We start from the raw sequence: 23,486 nt of genomic DNA, 5'->3' as shown, positions 1-23,486 counted from the left end.
TGTAGCACCTGTAGCCTGTAGACCAAGACTGTCTTCAACAAGACAACAATCAGCCTGTAGCACCCCCAGCATAAGCGGGGCTTTAATAAACAAAATAAGCAGCATTTTCAAAGCTCAACACCCACCATTGAACGATTCTTAAAATCAACCGTGACAAGTCTTTCTGTGTGAAACACAGAATGCAATAGCCAAAAAGGTATCAGAGAAACGAAGTTTTCCATTATATTATAATGGTACGATAATCAGTTTTCAAAAAAAAGTGACCAGCACTGATGCCGACTCCATAAGGTCTTGAATATTTCATAACATCAAGAAATATTTTGGGGGGGCTGAGCCCACAAAAAATTCTGATCAATAATTGCTGATAAATCAATAATAATTATTGTATGGAATAAACCCCTCCCCAGACACCTAACTAATGAGTCCACCCAAAGGTTTTGGTAAGTCGGCGCCCATGGTGGCCAGGGTATAAAAGTGATAAATTCAGAATCTTATGTTAAAATGCATGTTAAACAGCTCATTAGTTAATAATAGTCCAGTTACGAGATAGTGAAAAAGGGCAGTTTTGATAATTAATTCAAAAAACGCAACATTTTTTGGTTAATGATTCTGGAGTATTGGATATCTTTCCAAAAGTTGACGTTATAGAGCAAGTGAGGAAAAAATGAGTATATCGTGATTCCAGGCTATGAACTATGTATACTAACATCCTGCAAAAATTCAGCTTAACCAATATTATGGATAGGGTGACTTATGTAGTTTAAATGGATGAAATAATAGTAATAGTAATCAGCTTCTTCTTCTTTTCTCATGATATCTTATTCTCTCCATCTCCTACTTATTTTTCTTCATCATCAAGATGATGAACTGAAAACTTCATATATTTCTTCTTCTTCTTTTTCTTTGTCTTCTTCTTCTTCTTCTTCTTCTTCTTCTTCTTCCTCTTCTTCTAGGAGGAGGAAGAGAAAAAGAAGAAGGAGGAGAAGAGGATAAGAAAGATAAAGATATACTATACAATAGTGATAAAAAACAATAAATATTTAGAAGATGATGAACTGAAAACTTCATTTTTTCTTCTTCTTCTTCTTCTTCTCTTTTTCTTATAATTTTACTTCTTCTTTACATAGCATTCTCATTCTAACAGAACACAGAGTAATATAAATGATAGCCTACAGTTTGAGCCTAGTTACAGTTTGTAGTCTACAGTTTAGCCACAATGATAGCCTATGAGTTTCCCAATCATCAGGAGATTGTTGGGATGAAATGCAAAGAAAACAGAAGGCGGTTGAATAATATTATTATCACAATAGTCCTATAATTGCTTCACACGTTGACAGGTGTCTGGAGCCAAGTTGACTGTGTGTGTGCGTGTCTGTGTGGTGTGTGTGTGTGTGTGTGTGTGTGTGTGTGTGTGTGTGTGATAGTGTCGAAGGAGTGAGGGGCAACTACCTGTCAGTGGAGTGGGAGATAGAGTTGTTGTGATGACGGAGTGCAGAAGGGGGGTGAGCGAGACTGGAGTAGGGTTCTGTGCGCTATCTACAATCTGGTGAAGGAACTACTCCATTAGGCATGAACAGAAAGTCCAATTCCTCTGGCCTTCTGTGATATATTTGTATTCTGTGATCATACTAATTGTTTTATCTTATTCTAATAATAAATAATTATAAAATAAATTATTATGATTAGATAGAATAATTAAATTTTATCATTTTATTATTATTACATTGATTTATCAAAATAATTGGATAATTATAAAAAAAATCTGTTTGTTGTATTGGAATCCAATACTGCAGTTATAGAAAAATTGTTGTATGTAATTTGAGCTGAAAGCTTCTTAATCGCTCTTGTCAAAATTACCACGCTCCGCTACCCACCTCCACCCTCCGCTACGCGTCGCGTGGTAACTGTTTTGACTTGAGCGATAAAGTCGCGTTTTACGATCTTATACATAAATAACTATTTTCAATTGGAATAGGATCCCCAATGCAACCTACTGTCATATTATCATACCTACTTGTAAAAACATATTTACGATAGCTGCTTCCATAATAATTTTCAACAACTCTGTATAATTAAAAGTTGCAGATTTCAGAGATCAATACAACAGTTCATGTGCAAGTTCTTCAACCCAGCGGTTTAATAGTTACCGTATGTACAAAAATGAGATCCCCAATTAAACATGTCAAATTATCCTTGTAACATAAATATTAAGCTGTCTCCATACGTTTCACCAAATCTGTATAATGCAGAATACAATGAAATTATCTATTTCTATTCAGCAATATTAATGTGTTTTACCTGTAGAGCTGAATTGTAAAATGATCGCGTATAATGTGTGAACATTGAACGCGTGCAAACATTTCATACACCATTGCAAACTATAATCCTATTTATTAGATATTAATCATCAAGAAGCCTTCTATAAAATGGGCTTCGCATTGCAAGCAACGAACAATTCTATATTTTTGCGTCATTCTCTGTTGCCAGGAACATCATCTTCTACTTTTTAGGTGAGTAGGAGAAATCTAAAACTTATCATACTGGGCTTATTCGATTTCGAGAGCTGATAATGTGTGTGTCTACATAAAATCCAATGTAAGTGAATTTATATTGAATTGCATTTGAAAATATATCATTCAAAATAAATTGAAATATACTGTGCATTATAAAATTCTCAAAGAGGTAGAATAATAATTTTATTGAAACGTTCACTAGGCTAACTAGTGCCGATTAAATGTTTTGAATAAGATATTGTAGGTAATAAAAAATAAAGAAAAACGAGAATGCTGTTGCATCGGTCAATATACAGAATGTACAAAATGGATGACTGGGTTCCAACATGTTATAGTATTTATTACACCAAACTCAGAGTAAGCTGCCCATATATATCAAATTAAAGAGAAACTAACAATTTCACATAATAGCCTACACGTGTTCAATCAATGTGACCACCATTTGTCACATGGTGACAATATCGGCGTAGGCATACATCATAAGCCGATATATGCGAGCTCTTCTCAAACTGTGATTAGTATAATTGTTGCAACAGTTGCACTGATGCAAAATACCAAAACTGATTTGAGTTCCTCTTTCATTTTATTTAGTTCTCTTACTCGTGGCTGTAGAAGTTTGATTTAATAAGTATTAACCTATAACCCCGTTGTATATTATAATGTTAAACCCCACATAATTTATTTTGATACACCTGCTATTATGAAATACCGATGTATGAGAAATTTCCTTCCTTAATTTTGGAAAATCTGTCTTCCAGAATGAAATTATTCTGTCTGCTATTGGCAAAGTTTTTGACTGTTGTGGTAAGTAGCAAGGAAAATATATAGCCTATAACTCATTTCGTGTATTCAAAAGTGATTTTGATATTTCCAAGGCTTTAAAAAATATGTGCAGAATGTATGGAAAACTATAAGTTCAATTTGGATGAAAAAATGATTTGATTTTATTATTTGAGATTGCACTGCACTGCTTGAGATTGTAAACTTGTAATTTATAAATTACTGTTCGTAAATGCATGAACATGAGATAAATGAGCTTTTATCATAAACATTTATGATGAAAAATATAGATAGGGACTGGCTAGCTGGAAAAATAAAATTTCAGAAAACAATATCAAGAAATTATTAAGAATATTTCATGAAATATTAGGGAAAAAGTTTCTAATAGTAAAAGAGTAAATACTAAAACAATTTTGATCGGAGAAAACAGAAAAGGTCAAACAAAATTGAAATAGAGCCCTATACTGTGAAAAAGATTGTTTAAACTAATATGTAATAACTTTGAAATTGCTTGCAAGATAAAAGACAGAACTCAGTCGAAACCTTGAGATGAAATGTATTGTAAATATTATTTTATCAATAAATCTTTGGATTTACGGTAGATGTTATTTCATGTGAAATACTGAAATGGTATTTTTTTTTTGAATGAGCTAATTAAATATAATGTGTAACTTATTGTCAATCATTTTTTGCAGAGAGTCAATGGTGACAAATTTGGTGAGTAAATTCAATATTTGAATTACAATCAATTTGAATTAAAAAATGCAATATTGTGTGAATATCATCTCAGAATCAAACTGTAATGTTTCATAAAAATCCTAAATCAGTGCAGATTAGTTAAACAATGGAGACAATTAACTTATGTAAAAATTTATGTATAATGAAAAAAAACCATTCTTCTAGTAAGTTTTTAAACGAGTAAATTTAACCCTGAATAGTGTTAGTTTATAGCAATCTCAATTACTCCTTCAAATTGATTAACTAATTAACTAATCAGCAATAATTCATTCCATTACAGATTTTGAAACATTCACAAATAAAAATGAAATTTCTAAGGATATTTTAGTATATTTACAAGATAATGCGCCATATAACTTACCGTACTTTCTATAATAACTGGCCAAACGAAGATGAAAGAGGTGCGTGCCCAAAAGGTATCATAGAGAAAAGATAGCATAATGCTATCGTTTTCCTATGGTGGTTTTCATAGTAGCCTACATATCTTAAATTATTTTGCTTGTACATATCATTGAACTATTGAACAGGATATATTGTGTTTATGTTGTTAGTATATCAATTTTTTATATCCATTTGTTATTTTCATTATTTTATTGTAACACTGTAATTGATATGCAAAAAATTTATGTGTAATATTTCTTTTTTATTTTTGAACAGAACAGAAATAGTATACCTACACATGCATTGGTCATGTTAACGCTGCGTTTACACCAAAGTTTGCAAGAAAAAGTTGTCCACAGATAGTTTTCTATAAAAAACCGTTTTCATTTTTTTCTGTAGAAAAAAGTTGCTGTTCTCAAATGGCAATTTTTCGCCTAGAGATCGTTGTCGGCATGATCTTGTAATGGGTGGAGATATTGTTGGCATCTTTCTCAGTCTCCCACACTGAGTGGGAAACAAGAGATTTGTTGAAAACAAGGATTTCTTACATGTTGACGACAAAATTTTGTCGTGTTTTTTATGAAATTGGCAAAAAATTGCCGCAATTGTTGACTCAGTTGACAACTCTGGTGTAAACGCGGCTTTATAACAGTTCACTTGGCATAGTCTGAAATTTATGAAATATTGCAGGGTTGATATTGTCAGTACTGAACGAAATGAACAATTTAAACAACAGCAAACCTTTGAAAAAAGAATTTTTCGATAAATCAAATTTGAAGAGAAGGTGAGTCGGAATCGCTTTTTTGAGGTTTACAAATTGATAAATTAAGGGGTAGGCAAATAATTAATATCGGACCGTGACTCTTACATGTAATTCTATGAGTGTCTGATAAGTCACTCCTTATTCTTATACAGCTATAATTTCTTTATTTACGTACCAATTTTATTAGAACTACATTTGTTAGATAGAGCACTCCTTGAGGTTGTGTTTAACGCCAATTTTCATTTGTTCCAGTTAAAAAATGCCCCTCTCTTGACTGTGGAAGAACGAGCCAAAATAGCAGCTCGTTATGAGATGTAGGGACATGTGATGCGAGTACAAAGGTGGTGGAGGGCTGAACGAGGGATCCATGCAACACTGGATGCAAAATCTGTTAGAAATTTCCATTCCAAATTACTAACAACAGGGAGTGTCGCAGATGCAAGACGATCAGGAAGACCATCAACGTCAAGGACAGCAGAGAATGTTGTCAGAGCTCGTGAAATGTTCACGAGGAGTCCTAAGAAATCCCTGCGTCAAGGATCTCGTGAAAGTGATCTTTCACATTACTCTGTTGAATCATTCTTAAAAAAGATCTCAGTGTTTTTGCATCCAGTGTTGCATGGATCCCTCGTTCAGCCCTCCATCACCTTTGTACTCGCACCACAGATCCCCACACCTCATAACGAGCTGCTATTTTGGCTCGTTCTTCCACAGTCAAGAGAGGGGCATTTTTAAACTGAAACAAATGAAAATTGGTGTTAAACACAGCCTCAACGAGTACTCTATCTAACAAATGTAGTTTTAACAAAATTGGTTCATGAAGAAATAAATTATAGCTGTATAAAAATAGGGAGTGACTTATCACACACGCTATATATCAGTATCCGGGTTTGAATCGTTTAAATTAACTTGAGCTGTTGGAAAGAAGCAGATAGAGCACTTGTTACACTTGATAGGGCAACAGTTTTTGTTGGGGTTCACTATGAGAACCGATGATTATCTGTACCCTACTCCAAAATTACCTTGGGCTTAAAGGGGGATAAATTGCTTGAATTACTTAGAGCTTGCAGGAGGTTTCATGTTTGAGCTGCAATTGAACTACGGGAGAACATGTTCTAATTTTGATTGAGGGGAATGGAAAATTTAGTTTTTATTAAGAAACCCCATTATTAATATCACAGAAGAAAGGAGAGAATAAAAATTGTTCTTTACTCCGTGGTAATAGTAACGTTATGATGATCTAGTATGGTAGTTCTAAGGAAAGATAGTAGTTCAATTTTGGATTAAGCTTATTGAAATGCTTGTAGGTTGAAAGATAAAAAATCGCAAGAAACCAATTTGTAACATTCCAATCTAAATGTAAACTATGAAATTTTTATGCGAAAATGAACGCTACAAGGTACCATATAAGAAAATAATAATTTAACTTGGGCCTACGAATTACTGTCGATCATCATGAAGATCTCAATGAGGAGCAGAATAATTTGGATATATTCTCTATTATTATTATTTAGTTAAACGTGATTCATACTCTGAGGAATGAGTATCAACAGTAATGCCCTCAAAATATATATTTTTTGCAGTTATCAATTGCAAATGAACTCAGGAATTGAATTCTTTCCAAGAATAGATAAATTATTGGATGTGATATGGTTCAGTATTCGTCAGGATTGATCATTTAACACTCTATTAATAAATAGATTTCGTAAATGGAAACTAAATGCTAATACTCTGTAAAACTTTAATGCTGAATAAAAATCATGTTTATACTGAACATTTTTCAAAACCTTATCCTTTCAAGTGGTTAGGTGTGGTAAGTGTCTTTGTAAGAGAGCAACTTCAAGAATTATGAAAAATATCAGTATATAAAGACATTTCGACCAAATATAATGCATCAAAAGCTCAAAAGACCGCTACTAGACAAAAGGGTTGGTGGAAAAGTGGCTTGGCCGGCTATGAGAAGATGCGAAAGTAGAATTAATTTTAAACTGTTGACTTCCATAAAAAATGAACAATAGTTGACCGAGCGAAGTGAGGTCTAAAATTCAAGTCGATGGTCTGGCATTTCTCTTAATGTTAAAATATTTATATGTTTATATGTTGCGCATTTACGGCGAAACGCGGTAATAGATTTTCATGAAATTTGACAGGTATGTTCCTTTTTTAATTGCGCGTCGACGTATATTCAAGGTTTTTGGAAATTTTGCATTTCAAGGATAATATAAAAGGAAAAAGGAGCCTCCTTCATACGCCAATATTAGAGTAAAAATCAGACTATAGAATTATTCATCATAAATCAGCTGTCTGATTATAATACTACCCGTTCAAAAACATCGAATATCTTGAAAATGTATCTTTCCATCAACGTTGGTAGACAGTTGACTTTGAAGGTAGGCGCACACAGATCGTCATCGGACGGACGGCACGCATCGGTCTATTAGATTTGATGCATTGTTTCCAATTGGAGTGCGCATAACTATATGATGCGGATAGGTATGTGCACTCCAATTGAAAATAATGCATCAAATCTGATCGTCCGATCCGTGCCGTCCGTCCGATGACGATCTGTGTGCGCCTACCTTAATACTACCCGTTCAAAAACATCGAACATCTTGGAAATATATCTTTCCATCAACGTTGCAGCCAGTGGCAGCCAGACCTGATAACAGCGCTCACACTCACATTCCGGGACGACACGTCACAGTACGATAGGACAGAAAGCTCTATGTTTATTTAGGATTTTTTCATTTTTTCAAAATTTTAAATATTGATAAATTATTAATTTTTGAGAAAACATAACAGGACAATGTTACTTACTGAGCGCGAGGTCTACTGTTCACAGAACTACTAGTTTAGTTTTTGTCATAGAAAGGAAGGATTACAATCAAGCAGAGCTCGCACAGCATGTGACACGTCAGAATATTAATTGACCGAGCGAAGTGAGGTCTAAGATTCAAGTCGACGGTTTGACATTTCTCTTCATGTTTGAATGTTTATTTATGTTGCGCATTTACGGCGAATCGCGGTAATAGATTTTAATGAAATTTGACAGATATGTTTCTTTTTAAATTGCGCGTCGACGTATATTCAAGGTTTTTGGAAATTTTGCATTTCAAGGATAATATAAAAGGAAAAAGAAGCCTCCTTCATACGCCAATATTAGAGTAAAAATCAGACTATAGAATTATTCATCATAAATCAGCTGTCGAGTTGATTATAAATCGCATGCCTTGACGCATGCAATGCAATATCTCAATGTAACTTGGTAAAAAAATCAGCAGCTGTGAAGACTATAATTGCATGCCTCATCGAATGCAATTTTTATGCACTATTAATAGTCCAAGCAATGAATGCTCAAAAAAATGGTATAGAGGGAAAAGTTTGGAAGACAATTTTTGATCCCGCAGTTCTGTTTAGGGTAGTGAGGAGGTAAACATATCAAAAATCTCCACCCCTACACCCTGTGCTAAGGGGGTGGGGGTGATTCAAAGGTACCATTTTTTGGTTTCTCGCATATAACTCGAAAACTATGCATTTTACAGACATGACTATTCTATTCGAAATTAAAGATTACATAATTTCCTATAATATTGATCTAACAACTTTTTCTATATCTCTTTCACTTTTCGAGATATCCACTCTAAAAGATGTGAGATTTTTGAAAAAACACATTTTCCCTAAATTTTTTGCTATTTTTGCTCATAACTTTTTGAATATCGATGGGAAAAATATCCATGCTGATTATAAGCTTATAGAGCATCAAATTCTCTTCAATTTGATATATAATTTCACAAGTTTACGCACATCCCCATGACTGCTGCAGCAGCTTCAGTGTTGAGTGTGAGATCTCCAGTTAAGCAAAAATAGACCAATAATTGACAAAGGAATTTGGAGAAAATGTTTTGAACACAATTTTTGACTTTACAGCTTTGTTGGGACCAGTTAGGGGGTGAACATGTCAAATGTCCCCAACCCTATCCCTTGTGTTAAAGGGATGAGGGTGGTTTAAAAGTTGCATTTTTCGATGTTTTGCTTACACACTCATATCTTGAGAAAAATGCGTTCAACCGACATGACTAAACTATTCAGAAATGAAGCTTGATAAATTCTCTACAATATTTGTTCTGTGGTGATTTGTAATATCTCCAACAGTTTTCGAGATATAAGCTCTTAAAAGTGTAAAATTGTTAAAATAACAGCTTTTAATCCTATTTTTTGATGTTTCAGGGCCTACAACTCTCCAACAATGCATCATAAAAATGAATGCTCACCGTAGATTGGTAGAGCTTTGTTTTCTCTTCAATTTGATGTATTATTCCACTACTTAATGTTTTCCTTCTATTGTTATAGCAGATTCGATGTGGGGGGTGAAATTTTTATTTTGTAACAATTGATCACTTGACAATTTAATATGAGTCTGGATCATTTGGTACACAATTTTCGACTTTGTAGCTTAATGAAGACTAGTTGGGAGGTAAACATAGCCATAATACGCATCTCTAGCCCGTCTATTGAAGGCGTGGAACTGCTAAGTTGACACTTGTTGCAGAGTTGAAAATTTCACCCCCCCCCCACATTGAATCTGCTATAACAATAGAAGGAAAACATTAAGTAGTGGAATAATACATCAAATTGAAGAGAAAACAAAGCTCTACCAATCTACGGTGTCTTCCAAACTTTTCCCTCTATAACACTTCGTTGACTGGGCTATAAATAGGATGCAAAGAACTTAATAACAGCTTGTCTGGGCGCCTATAGATGTCTTCTGGTTTTCTCGCGCTAAATTCCGGAAAGCGTTATAATTGTGATAATTAAATTTTGTGTAAGCATGATCTGATCAAATAAATAGTTGGTGTATCAGTGTGGATGTAGTTTGGGACGTCGTTCAGTTATAAATGTTATTTATTCTATTGATAAAATTTTTGTTCATTATTTGCTATTACTGTATATTCTTTAATTATTATAAGTTTTGGAATTTTGAATTCTCAATTTGTTTTATTTTTATATACTATTTGTTTACTTTTTTCATGAGTATTTGAAATTTTTGCACTTTTCATTTTTGAATCAGGTGGTATTTTTGTTGTTTGTATTATTTATTATTCCCGTGGGAGTTGCTGGTCTTCTATCGGGCGCCTCCCCAGGTGGCGGATCGGGGAATGCCTCCTAGATATAGGTGGTACCGGGGAAATCAAATACCCGGGGTGGACCAAAACCAGCAAACACGACTGCTGCCTTGCAGACGAAGATCAATGGATCTCCAAAGGCTAAGGGAACAAAACCCCGAAAGAAAATTGACTGCTGCCTTGTAGTTAGGTATTGGATTACCAAAGGCTAGGGAGGGAAACCCGAAAAAATGACCTGGTCCTCCAGGTTGGGGGTTGGGCGTGGGGCCAACGACCCTACCCCATAAAAACCAATTTGTTACGAAACCTCAACAACAGCCTCGGAAATCGGACAACAATTTTGGAAAAAGAACTTGAACTTGATTATGGGAACATGGAATGTGAGAAGCTTATACAGAAGTGGTGCCTTGAAAGAATTACTACAATGTGTGAAACAGTATAGAGTAAAAGTACTTGCTATACAGGAAATGCGTTGGCCAGGCAAGGGAGTGTTTGACACTCAGTCTCACACTGTGATGTACAGTGGCAAGGAGGGAGACAGGCATGAACTTGGAGTTGGATTTGTGGTGGAAAATAGCATGAAGGAGAATATTATAGATTTCAAGCCAGTAAATGAGAGAATATGCGTCCTAAGGGTAAAAACAAAATTCTTCAACCTCTCACTAATAAATGTGCATGACGAAAGTGAAGATAAAGATGAAGCTGTTAAGGATGAATTCTACTGCAAGCTGGAACAGACATACAATAGCATGCCTTCTAATGATATAAAAATGATTTTGGGAGACATGAACGCAAAAATTGGTAAGGAGATGGTATTCCAGAGAGTGGCAGGATTGCATAGTCTGCATGAAGAGAGCAACGACAATGGAATGCGGGTCCTGGATTTTGCAATGTCAAGAAACATGATAGTTGCCTCAACACAGTTCCCAAGAAAAGAAATTCACAAGTGGACCTGGACATCACCAGACGGCCAGCACCATAATCAGATTGATCATGTCTTGGTGGATAGACGAGCAGCTACAAGCATCACAAACATAAGGAGCTGCAGAGGTGCGGACTGTGATTCTGATCACTATCTGGTGAGAATTGATTTTAGATGCCGAATTCGCAGTAAAGACAATAAAAGGCAGCAGAGGCCACCAAAGCTGAATGTAGATAAACTGAGGGAGGAAGGTGAAAGAAAGAAATATCAAGAGGCACTGGAGAATCTCATTCAATTACCTGTACACGCACAGGAGGAAAATAGAACAACAGAGGAGGAATGGCAGGATCTGAAGAGGGCTATTACCCAGGCAGCAGAGGAGACTATTGGATATAGTACCCAAACAAGACGGGAGAGCTGGTTTGATGATGAGTGTGAGGAGGCCATACAGAAAAGAAACGAGGCCCGGAGACACTATATAGAAAGGCCAACTAGAGCAAAAAAAGCAAACTATGATATTCTTAGAAGAAAGGCTAAAAGTGTGATTAAAAGGAAAAAACGAGAATACTACAACAACAAGGTCACCAAAATTCAACAGGATTTTGAGAAGAAAGACCCCCGAGAGGCATATAAAGGAGTAAACCTGTTCAAGAAAGGATACAAGCCAAAAACAACACTTTGTAAGGATCTGAATGGAAAAATAATTGGAAATAAAGATAGCATAATGGAGCGATGGAGGACCTACTTCAGTCAGTTGCTTAACCCCAACCTAGACCAAAATGTACTGCCAGACCAGAGATTAGAAGTAATTGATGATGAAATAATCATTGAACCACCCACGGTTGATGATGTTGTGAAGGCACTGAAGAAAATAAAGAATAACAGAGCCCCAGGGATAGATGGAATTACAGGAGAATTACTCAAGTATGGAGGAGATCAATTGACAACAAAACTGGCCCATCTCATAAAGTTTGTGTGGGAAACAGAGACCCTCCTTGAAGACTGGCACATGAGCATCATATGCCCCATCTATAAAAAGGGTGATAGACTTGAGCCCAAAAACTACAGAGGTATATCTCTCTTATCAACAGCATATAAAACCTTCACCTCAATAATCAAAGATAAAATAGATGTGTATGCTGAGGGATTACTAGGAGAGTATCAGGCTGGTTTCAGATCAGGCAGGTCAACGACAGATCAGCTCTTTGTTGCCCGACAGTTAGCAGAAAAGTTCTGGGAGTTCAATATAGATGTCTACCACCTATACATAGACTTCAAGCAGGCCTACGACAGCATCGACAGAGAAAAGCTATACTCAACCATGCTTGATCTTGGCATACCAACAAAGCTTGTACGACTTGTCAGAGCAACAATGAAGAAGACCACCTGTCAGGTGAAGATAGATGGGGAAATGACAGATAAGTTTGAGGTGGAACAAGGACTGAAACAAGGAGATGGCCTAGCACCAGTTCTCTTCAACCTTGCACTAGAAAGGGTGATAAGAGGGACTCTGGCAGATACAAGTGGTACATTAATAAACAAGACCCAGCAGATATTAGGGTATGCAGATGACCTGGACCTAGCAGGAAGATCAGTGGCAGCAGTCAAAGAAATGTTCACAAACTTGGAAAATGCAGCTAATGAGATTGGTCTAAAGGTGAATTGTGATAAGACCAAGTTCCTACATCAAAGCAGACGCCAGCACAACAGAAGAGAACAAAACCTATCGGTGGGTGAGTACAGCTTTGAGAACGTGAAAGACTTCACCTACCTGGGAGTTAATATAACAGCGGACAGTGATGAGATGAAAGAAATACAGAAGCGGCTCAATACGGGGAACAAAACATTCTTCTCTATGCTGCAGATATTCAAGTCTAGAAGCGTCCATAGAAATATAAAGGCTAGATTATATAAGTCCATAATACGTACAGTGGTCACGTATGGAAGCGAAGTTTGGACATTAACATCAAAGGCAGCAGGCAATTTAGACCGCTGGGAAAGGAAAATGCTGCGTAGAATATATGGACCTGTGTGTGATGAGGGTGTCTGGCGAATAAGAAATAACAACGAATTAGCTGCACTCTATAAGGAGCCACCCCTGTCCATATATGTCAGACTGAAACGTTTAAGATGGGCAGGGCATGTGGAGCGGATGCCTGACACTCGCGCCCCCAGGAAAATATATATGGGACAGCCAGGAGGCAAGAGACCGGTGGGGAAGCCAAGACTGAGATGGGCGGATGGTATTTCCAAGGATGCAGCAGAACTCCTTCGCATCAGGAACTGGAGAAGGAAGGCAAGAGATCGTGACGAATGGAGGCGCAGAATTGAGGAGGCCAGGGCTCGATTTGGGCTGTAGCGCCATCGAAGAAGAAGAAGATTATTATTTATTATTGCATAAGTTCGTATTATTTCTATCATCATTTTTATTTTTTCATTTGTATCGGTACAATTTTTATTATTAAGGAGATATATTTGTGGAAACCCGTTGTCTCCATTGTGAATAAATAAATAAATGAACTATTGATTGCGTGCAATAGCGCATGCAATTAATAACTAAAATAACATATAGTATTGTCTCGCAAACTTTCTCTGCTTTGAACTTGGGCTGTCCTGTTGCCAGTATGTCTTGAAGAAGATTAGCTTGTGATGTTAGCATTTTTGATACACCAACCCCAACAGCCAATAGCCGTTTTCACACCGATATCTTGCCGACACGACATACAGACAGGATTTACTCTGATGGACAGTATAAGAGGAGGCTGCGGTTTATAACTGCGCGAGGTCTACTGTTCACAGAACTACTAGTATGAACTAATATGAATATTAATGGACCGAGCGAAGTGAGGTCTAAGATTCAAGTCGACGGTATGGCATTTCTCTTAATGTTTAAATGTTTATATGTTGCGCATTTACGGCGAAACGCGGTAATAGATTTTCATGAAATTTGACAGGTATGTTCCTTTTTTTAATTGCGGGTCGACGTATATACAAGGTGTTTGGAAATTTTGCATTTCAAGGATAATATAAAAGGAAAAAGGAGCCTCCTTCATACGCCAATATTAGAGTAAAAATCAGACTAGTGATTACAAGAATTGATTGCCTGAATCTGACAAGTGATTACACAGATGTGTGGAGAAGCCAGTCTATTGCTGTATTTCCATAAGGTCTATAGTTTCAATCAGGTACTTGTGGATGAGAATACTGCGTGAGGTCTACTGTTCACAGAACTACTAGTATGAACTACAGTTACTGTATAAAGACAGTGGCCATTGGGAATATTTTTTCCCGGCTCGTTTATTCGAATGGACGGCTTCTTAAGATATTATGATAAATAATATTCATGAAATAACTTCTTATTATAAAATTAAAATGATTAAGAATATTATTATTATATACTTTTTTAATCTTATTGTATGAATGAATGAAGAATAAATATACAGGTATTAGACAATGACAAAATATTTTCAACTGAAGGGAAGGAATGCGAATCAAGATCGAATAATATTTTACAAGATATTATCTTGCAAAAACTTATTTATTCGTTAATTCAAAAGGAAAATTGCATAACAATAAATGATACCAAAGTTTCCATTAATATTGTTTAGGACTAAAAATAGATTTAGCTATGTTTTGTTTTTAGAAATGTCACAGATTTCCAGATTTTCAGCTATAGGATTTGATTCCCTTCACATAGAATATATTTCTCAAACATCTCAGAAAATGTAGGTACTTAAGTAGATATAGAATTTATAGTTTATTGTCAAACAACTCTTTCGACATTAATTAACTCAGGCTATTTGCTTCATTTATTATTTTCAACAAATATCAAACTTGTGCGTGGGTAATGCACGTATGCATGTATGCATTTTTTTGTAATGATAGCACATGCAGTGGTAATCGAACACAAAACCACCACATTTATGATCTCAGCATTCATTCACCAACTACGCGCTAAAAGCACTTTTGAAATCATTCAAGTTATTCAAGTTTCCATTCGTAAAAATATTCAGTCTCCATGATGCTTTCATGACTCAAGCGGAAGCTTAAGATCCTTGGCAATCATGGCTGCAGTAACGTGCATCATCTTATGTTTGTTCTTTTCGAAAGTGTCGATTGCTTCTTGCCTCATATCATCCCAGCCATACAGATCCCTGCAATGACAAAACGAATTAATAGAGCTTATATTTGTCGGAAATGTGTTAAAGACTGAACGATATAATTGAAATAGAAATCAATATATTGTCAATCTGAATTCAACGCTGTAACCTAGACACTGCTGCCGGAGAGGAACAGCAAAGGGGTGACAATTACTTCATCACGTTCTCAGTTGATCACGAATGATCAGTTGATCGGGTGAGAGGGTCTCAGTTTGTTGAAATCTCATTTCGTCAGTTCATGTTACTTTCAGTAAGTCTACTTTATGTATACGTATAATATTGTGTTTATATACAGTATCATATATTCGAATGATACCATATCATAATCAAAACACTTTGAAACATTATTGAACATATTTTTTAGTTTGCGTTACTATTGGCAAAATTAATCCATGACAGTTTGCAACGTTGTAGCTGACTATGAACTGATACACTCCATGTGTATAAGCCTGCAACCTTCTTTGTTTCTTTGAAACCCTCTGGTTTCTTTGTTTTTTTGCCCCTCCAAAACTTTGCAGGGCCAAATGCCTCACCTCTCCCAAGAAGTTTTGCCTGAATGGCCGCCCTTCTTTGAGCAGTGGTCTGAGAAGCTCATCCTTCCTTACCAGTTGGGATGGTGTGATTCAGCTTACATCATCCATGTAGTGATCAGTAGAAGCCTTCTCAATGTTGATAGCTTCTACATAAGAGTGCAACGGAACCTCCTGTGTTCCTGAAGCAACCATTTCAGATTGAGGAACCTGCCCTGATGGGGCAGATCCCGATGGGTTTGAAGGCAAGGCAACTTCTGGAGTTGCCTTGGGGTTTGGTTTGTTCATGTGGTTCCCACAGAACCACGGGAAGTGGAGTCAACCCAGGTAGAGCCCCGCATGTCCAGGCAAGGCTAAATACTACAGGAGGGCGCCTGGTATCCTGCAGGCACCGTTAGAGACACCATATAAAAGTACCACCCATCCTTGGGTTGGCCTAAGAAGAAGTAAGAATATGGCCAAGGAAGGCCGACAGAGAAAAAGAAATAAAGAATGGCACAAAGCTATGTCAATGGAAAAAGTGCCATTCTAGAAATGGAACGTTCCAAAGCATATTAGAAGAAAAAGGGTTTTGGAAGAAGGGCTTTGGAAAGGGCGTCCCTTTTAGTCGCCTCCTACGACAAGCAGGGATACTGTGGGTGTATTCTGGTTTAAAGAATTCTGAAGTACGGTGTTCGACTTTAAACTTCCCCAACCCACAGGAGGCACTGCAAACTAGACTTGATACCATGAGATTTAACGAACTGAACGGCTCAACTTCCCACTTGTTTCAGTTTCTTAAGAAGTTGTCAGAATAGGCACTTGGATCATGAGGAGCTGAGACCCCCCACTCTGCAAAAGTATGCAGCATGCCAATCATAAGCTCACCAAAAAGCTATGTGACTTATTGACTAGCTGATCTCTTCATAGTCACACTCGCTGGTTGCTGTTCATACAATGCCACATCTTAAAACATAAATCTTGCATAGGCCTCTCCACCCCTATCACTCTCAGTTCTGATCCACCCCTAGCAAGCCCAGTGCCAATCCTATTTAGAAAAGATCATTTGTGTGCAAAATAAATAATAACAATATCTTACCTGTACAAAGGTCGGACGTATTTCATTCTTCCATATATTGTTACAAATTCTCTCACCAGCGGAACAGCGTCTGTCCATCTTGCTTTCAAGCACAGTCTCAGCCATCTAAAGGAGAAGCCCCATTTTTTATAAGAATGTTTTCAACTTTTAACATGATTATCCATGTTATGAACAGTAGTAACTTATTGAGGTAATAGATAGATGAAAAGGGCATTCAGCCACAATAAATATCATTCCAATTACTCATAATTTTAAACTTTAATAAGCTCTTTTTATGCAGTAACAATTCAATTAATTATTTTATTTAGTAATAATTTGGCTGGATGTGAATTATGAAATTAGTGCAGGCTTTCAACTAATAATTACCGGTAATGAAAAATTCCTCAAAAAATGATATACATAAAAAACAAACAAAATTATAGTTGCATCAATTAAATTCTAATTTATTCATCCTTGAATAAACACAAACATCACAATAATGTTTTGACGAATAAATTTTGCTATTCTAAATATTTCTATAACCTTATAATATTTGGTATAGGCCTATTTCACAAAATAGGAAACTTCAATGGGCTTTTCAATTCTCAATTCATTTTATTATTTCGCATACTAAACAACATCAAGCATTGATAAGGCCCGCCGCAAATTAGACCCACGCTAATCCACGAAAAGTCATGTACATTCAAAACATATATCATTCATATAAAAACTCAAGACTGAAACTTAATAACATCAACAAGATCAAAATATCATTTAGAAACAAAAATATATAGCCTATCTATGTTACAGATTAATACTAGTAATATCAATAAATTCTGGAAAAGTCAACTTAATACTTGGAAGTCAATACAAGAGATGTTTTATACATTTATTTATTGTCAGATGACATATTTTGTTTTCCTTATCAAGAGGGTTTTCCCCCCAATAGCCTATGGAATGTAGATTAGTTGATTAGGGATTGTTAACTAGAGGGACACTGAAAGCTATCAACCAGATTTTGAGCCCTGAACTGAAAATGTTGAGTAATTGAGCCTCTTTCAAGTGGGTTGGCAGTGAATTGGATACTTTTTTACCCACCTGCTGAGCTAGATTTGTAAAAGCTTGTTCTGTGAGGTTCAACTCTTATTGCACCTCTGGAACTTGTGTTATGATTATGGATATATGAGCCTGTTGTCCAATTAATCTTGTATTTATGAGCAAAGATAGATAAATAGTAGATATGAAGTGCAGGGACAGTCATTATTGCTGCTGATAGAAAGAAGAAACGGCAAGAGCACCTTGGAGGCTTTCTACATAATAATCTTCAAATTTATTTGTTGGGCCCCAAAACTGGTATTGAATTACCTGGGCCTCCCAAAGGAGTATTCCATAGGACTGAAAAGGCTCAAAGCAACATTTCTCTGTCAAGCATACTAAGAAGCCTTGACATTAGAAAGGCGTCAGAATTCAGTTTATCCACGTGAACAGGCCATGCTAACCCCTGATCAATTGCCAGTCGAACTTAATTCGAAACTACTACTGAATAGTGATAATAGTTTATTAAAATAGTTCATTCACCTGAATTTGATCTCGCAATTCTTGATAGAATTCATATTGTAGAGTCGCTGCATTGCTTGCACTTTCCTGATGGGGAACGAATCAGAGTGGAGCAATTGTGACAGGAATTCTTCCTGCTGGAGAGGGGTGAAGTCGAAATAGACATTGGTGGCGAATGTCAGCTCACCATTGCAATCCCAGTTCGTCCAGTCGGACGCGAATTTAGTGCAAGCTTCGGCTAAAGACTTGTCGTAGCTGCAAAACGTTTCAAAGTCTATCATTATTGAGAAAGATTACCATCTGCAAGAGATTTTCATCGTGTTATCATTTCAGTTATGTTATGAACTAATACGTCAAACATAGAAAATCGACAGTAGTAGGATTCACTCTAAACATTAGGCATGGTTGAATAAGATTGATGTAGGTAGTTTAAAAGAAATGCAAAAATTTACTTGAATGATAAGAACTAACTTGCCTAAATACAACAGCATTTAAATACCAATTCCTTAGTGAAGGATTAATATTCAGTTCAACTAATTAGTACAATAGGCCGTGAGTTAAACATGGACCTTCGACTTGCATTACTTGAGACTCAACTGTGCATTTCTAGGGTGGGTGAAGAGTTTGGTCAGTTTGTGCTTGGCAGCCGGTCCGGTACCCTCATCACTTCGAGCATTATCTACACTGGTCTTATAAATGCAGAGTGAGAGGAGAAGATGTGTGAAATATTCCCACCCCTACATCCCCACCACGCCAGCCACTCTTTCACCGTTTGAGGGGTTGAGGTTCATGTTATAACTCCTAGCTTATGTCGATTCTAATTCTGAAGAATCAATCTTGAATTCATTAAAAAATGAATTTTTGGTCTTATGAATGCAGAGTGAGAGGAGAAGATGTGTGAAATATTCCCACCCCTACATCCCCACCACGCCAGCCACTCTTTCACCGTTTGAGGGGTTGAGGTTCATGTTATAACTCCTAGCTTATGTCAATTCTAATTCTGAAGAATCAATCTTGAATTCATTAAAAAATGAATTTTTTATTTATAGAATTAAAATTCAATTTCTGTACTGATATTAAATGGAAGGATAAATAAACTATAATTAACATGTTTTGTATTTGACGTCCACAATAATAATTATCGAATAACCTCCTGGTGGTTCCACCCGAAACCGAAGAGGATTTAATTTCTTTTTCAAGTTACTCACCCGCACATCTTGATTTTATAGCAGCAAGACTCTCATCCAAGATAAAATAGAATACCAACTTATGTACTTTTCCCCGAAGCAGCAAAAATGGTATTATTATGTGCCTAGCAGAGTCTATAGTAGTAAAGTACATTGAACTATATAAGGTTCACTTTGAACTGCCAGCATTGGTTGAATGCATTGATGTTATTGATAAGAAATGCTGACACTTTAAAATAAATCTCACTTTATCAAGTTAGTACCAAGTGAAGAGTATTAGACAAGTTACCTTGGAATTTTGTAGGGCATTCCACAAGTGTCCAACCATTTTGCCCACTCAATCGACTTGACAGCTTCATTGTCAGAGAAATATTCCAAAAAGAATTTCTTGAAGTCATCCGTGTCAATTGATTTGTATTTGAAGTGATTCAAATACTTCTTCAAAAATGGTTCGAATATTTCTGTAAAGCAGCACACATTAATTATTACAATAGAACATCAATTATTGTTCTTCAAGTGTTTTATGAATAAAATCAATACTAACTATATAACGATAAGACTAAAAATATCAAGAAGTGAATCAAAACATTATATCATCACAACGAGGAATTTTTGAATTTATTAGTAGGCCTACTCAGAGAAACATAGAGGGTCGCCGTCTAGGTGTCACCCTGACTACCTGACACCTGGTCATTTTAGCCATAGGCGACAACCTGTACCCTCGTAAAAATATACCATTGACGTCATATAGAGTACCAGATATTTTGGTCATCTATGAACTTGGAACCAATTTATGAAAATGCAGTTGAAGAAAAAAATCGTTAAAATATTATATTGTTATTAAATTATTCAATATTCTAAAAAAACTGAAGTTATCTCAATAAGTTATTATTTACTATGAAATAAAAATTCAAATTTGAACCCACTATGTTTAGCAATCACAATATAGCCTTCACTACAACATAATTATGGAAATCTAAAAATTTTGTTCACAAATGTATATAATGATTTTATAGCAGCAAGACTCTCATCCAAGATAAAATAGAATACCAACTTATGTACTTTTCCCCGAAGCAGCAAAAATGGTATTATTATGTGCCTAGCAGAGTCTATAGTAGTAAAGTACATTGAACTATATAAGGTTCACTTTGAACTGCCAGCATTGGTTGAATGCATTGATGTTATTGATAAGAAATGCTGACACTTTAAAATAAATCTCACTTTATCAAGTTAGTACCAAGTGAAGAGTATTAGACAAGTTACCTTGGAATTTTGTAGGGCATTCCACAAGTGTCCAACCATTTTGCCCACTCAATCGACTTGACAGCTTCATTGTCAGAGAAATATTCCAAAAAGAATTTCTTGAAGTCATCCGTGTCAATTGATTTGTATTTGAAGTGATTCAAATACTTCTTCAAAAATGGTTCGAATATTTCTGTAAAGCAGCACACATTAATTATTACAATAGAACATCAATTATTGTTCTTCAAGTGTTTTATGAATAAAATCAATACTAACTATATAACGATAAGACTAAAAATATCAAGAAGTGAATCAAAACATTATATCATCACAACGAGGAATTTTTGAATTTATTAGTAGGCCTACTCAGAGAAACATAGAGGGTCGCCGTCTAGGTGTCACCCTGACTACCTGACACCTGGTCATTTTAGCCATAGGCGACAACCTGTACCCTCGTAAAAATATACCATTGACGTCATATAGAGTACCAGATATTTTGGTCATCTATGAACTTGGAACCAATTTATGAAAATGCAGTTGAAGAAAAAAAATCGTTAAAATATTATATTGTTATTAAATTATTCAATATTCTAAAAAAACTGAAGTTATCTCAATAAGTTATTATTTACTATGAAATAAAAATTCAAATTTGAACCCACTATGTTTAGCAATCACAATATAGCCTTCACTACAACATAATTATGGAAATCTAAAACATTTTGTTCACAAATGTATATAATAATTTTATAACTAGCCGTCAGGCTCGCTTCTCTCGCCATATCCGTCTGGACCCCCGAGTGGATCGTCCAAAAATGAGATCAGCGGGCTCGCTTCGCTCGCCTGCATGTAGACCTCAGCGGAACCTCTGTACCGAATTTGAACGTATTATGTCAATTTGATCTCGAAAAACACCTGTTACTATATCGGCGTATCTTTGGCGAACAAAATTCTTCCACCTCAGCTAAACCTGTGTACTGAATTTTTTTTAAATACATTTCCATCAATTATTGAAAAAGGTGAGGAAACGCAGAAAAGCTGAGAAAACGCTAATCTTAGGCGTTATTTTAAATTCCTTCTAACACAACATTATTGCACCCCAGCTGAGCTTCTGTAGTAAATTTGAACATTTTCTATCTATTTGTTCTCGATAAAGCTGAGAAAACGCTAAAAAAACGCAGATTTTGGGCGTATCTTCGGAAATTTTTCCAATTCCGTTCTTATTGCCCCTCTAAAGGGCCAACTGAACACACCTACCAAATTTGAAATGTAATGTCATATTTTTATCATATGTTAGGACGATCCAGTCGGGGGTCCAGACTAAACGTCTGGCTAAACGGATATGGCGAGCGAAGCGAGCCTGACGGCTAGTAATATAATATTCCCAGGAATAGCTCTGATTGAAGTAGCAGTACCCAATCAATTTTTCCGCGATAAATTAGGACCTCCTAAATAGGTATTTAGGAGGTACTGGATAAATTGGTATTTAGGAGGTCCTGGATAAATGCATTATTTCAATCTTCAACTTGGTGCCAACCTAACAAAGTCAACTCAACTTAATGCCAACCTGACAAAATTTTCAATTTAGTTACCAGAACAACTGTTTCGAAGAGGTACTCTCTCTATATTATAGTTATATACTAACGTATGGTATGGACATTTCAATTATAATTTTAAGATATTGGAATAAGAAGACTATACATGCTAAAGAACTTTGAACCTTAAAAACCACCCTTAGAGTTAAAATATCGCCAAAAGATTTCTTAGTGCGCCTCTAAAGGGCCAACTGAACATACCTACCAAATTTGAACGTTTTTGGTCCGGTAGATTTTTAGTTCTGCGAGTGAGTGAGTCAGTCAGTAAGTGAGTGCCATTTCGCTTTTATATATATAGAAGAAGATAGAAGATTATAAAAACACTTCACTTGAATGGGCTACTTTTACAAATTAATAAAAACAATATGTAAACTGGAGTACCCTTTAATATTTCAAATATTAAACTAGTTTCGATTTTCAACTTGAAAATGACCCAAGTTATGGTCGAAACTAGTACTTGTAATATTTGAAATAATAAAGAGTACTTCAAGTTTCCATATTGTTTTTATTAATTATAATTATATTTATACATATTGAATAAACATATATTTTACAGAATATACATAATATTGATATTGTGCAAGTGGAATCTGACAATAGAATTAGTGTTTCTCGGGAAAAATTATTAATTTGTGAAAGCTCTAGTTATAGCCCGAGGGTTATTACTGAGAGATATTACTTTTAACGTGAAGATGAGAAACCGATTTCTCCTTCCACAGTTTGTAGCATGGGCGGAGGCAGAGCAGTAGGGAGTACTGAGGAGTAAGCATGCTGCGCACAATTGTATGCTGACACTAAAGTAGGGAGAATGCAGCTGTAAGGTAGTGGGAGTGATAGTGAAGGAAAGAGTATCGGGCCTCTCTGTATTTGAGAGAGAGCCACGTAAAAAGAAATATCTCTCGGACTATAGGGTGATCATACTTTTAAATTGAAGTTTAAAG

At 35.8% G+C, this 23,486-nt stretch overlaps 1 protein-coding gene across 1 annotated transcript in view; it reads right to left on the bottom strand.

The window, feature by feature from the left end:
* Positions 1-14,722: 14,722 nt before the first annotated feature.
* The window catches only part of LOC111043743 (leukotriene A-4 hydrolase), a 22,803-nt gene continuing 14,039 nt past the window's right edge, over positions 14,723-23,486 (bottom strand). Inside the window, exons 10-13 of the mRNA XM_039422361.1 lie at positions 20,975-21,146; positions 18,546-18,779; positions 16,989-17,093; positions 14,723-15,374 (exon numbers count right to left, since the gene is read on the bottom strand). Coding sequence (XP_039278295.1) covers positions 15,248-15,374; positions 16,989-17,093; positions 18,546-18,779; positions 20,975-21,146 — 638 coding nt within the window. The 3' untranslated portion in view covers positions 14,723-15,247. The remainder of the gene's footprint in view (positions 15,375-16,988; positions 17,094-18,545; positions 18,780-20,974; positions 21,147-23,486) is intronic.

This window comes from Nilaparvata lugens, chromosome 2 (assembly GCF_014356525.2).
Source record: "Nilaparvata lugens isolate BPH chromosome 2, ASM1435652v1, whole genome shotgun sequence".
NCBI lineage: Eukaryota > Metazoa > Arthropoda > Insecta > Hemiptera > Delphacidae > Nilaparvata > Nilaparvata lugens.
This window is presented reverse-complemented; position numbering and strand designations above follow the sequence as displayed.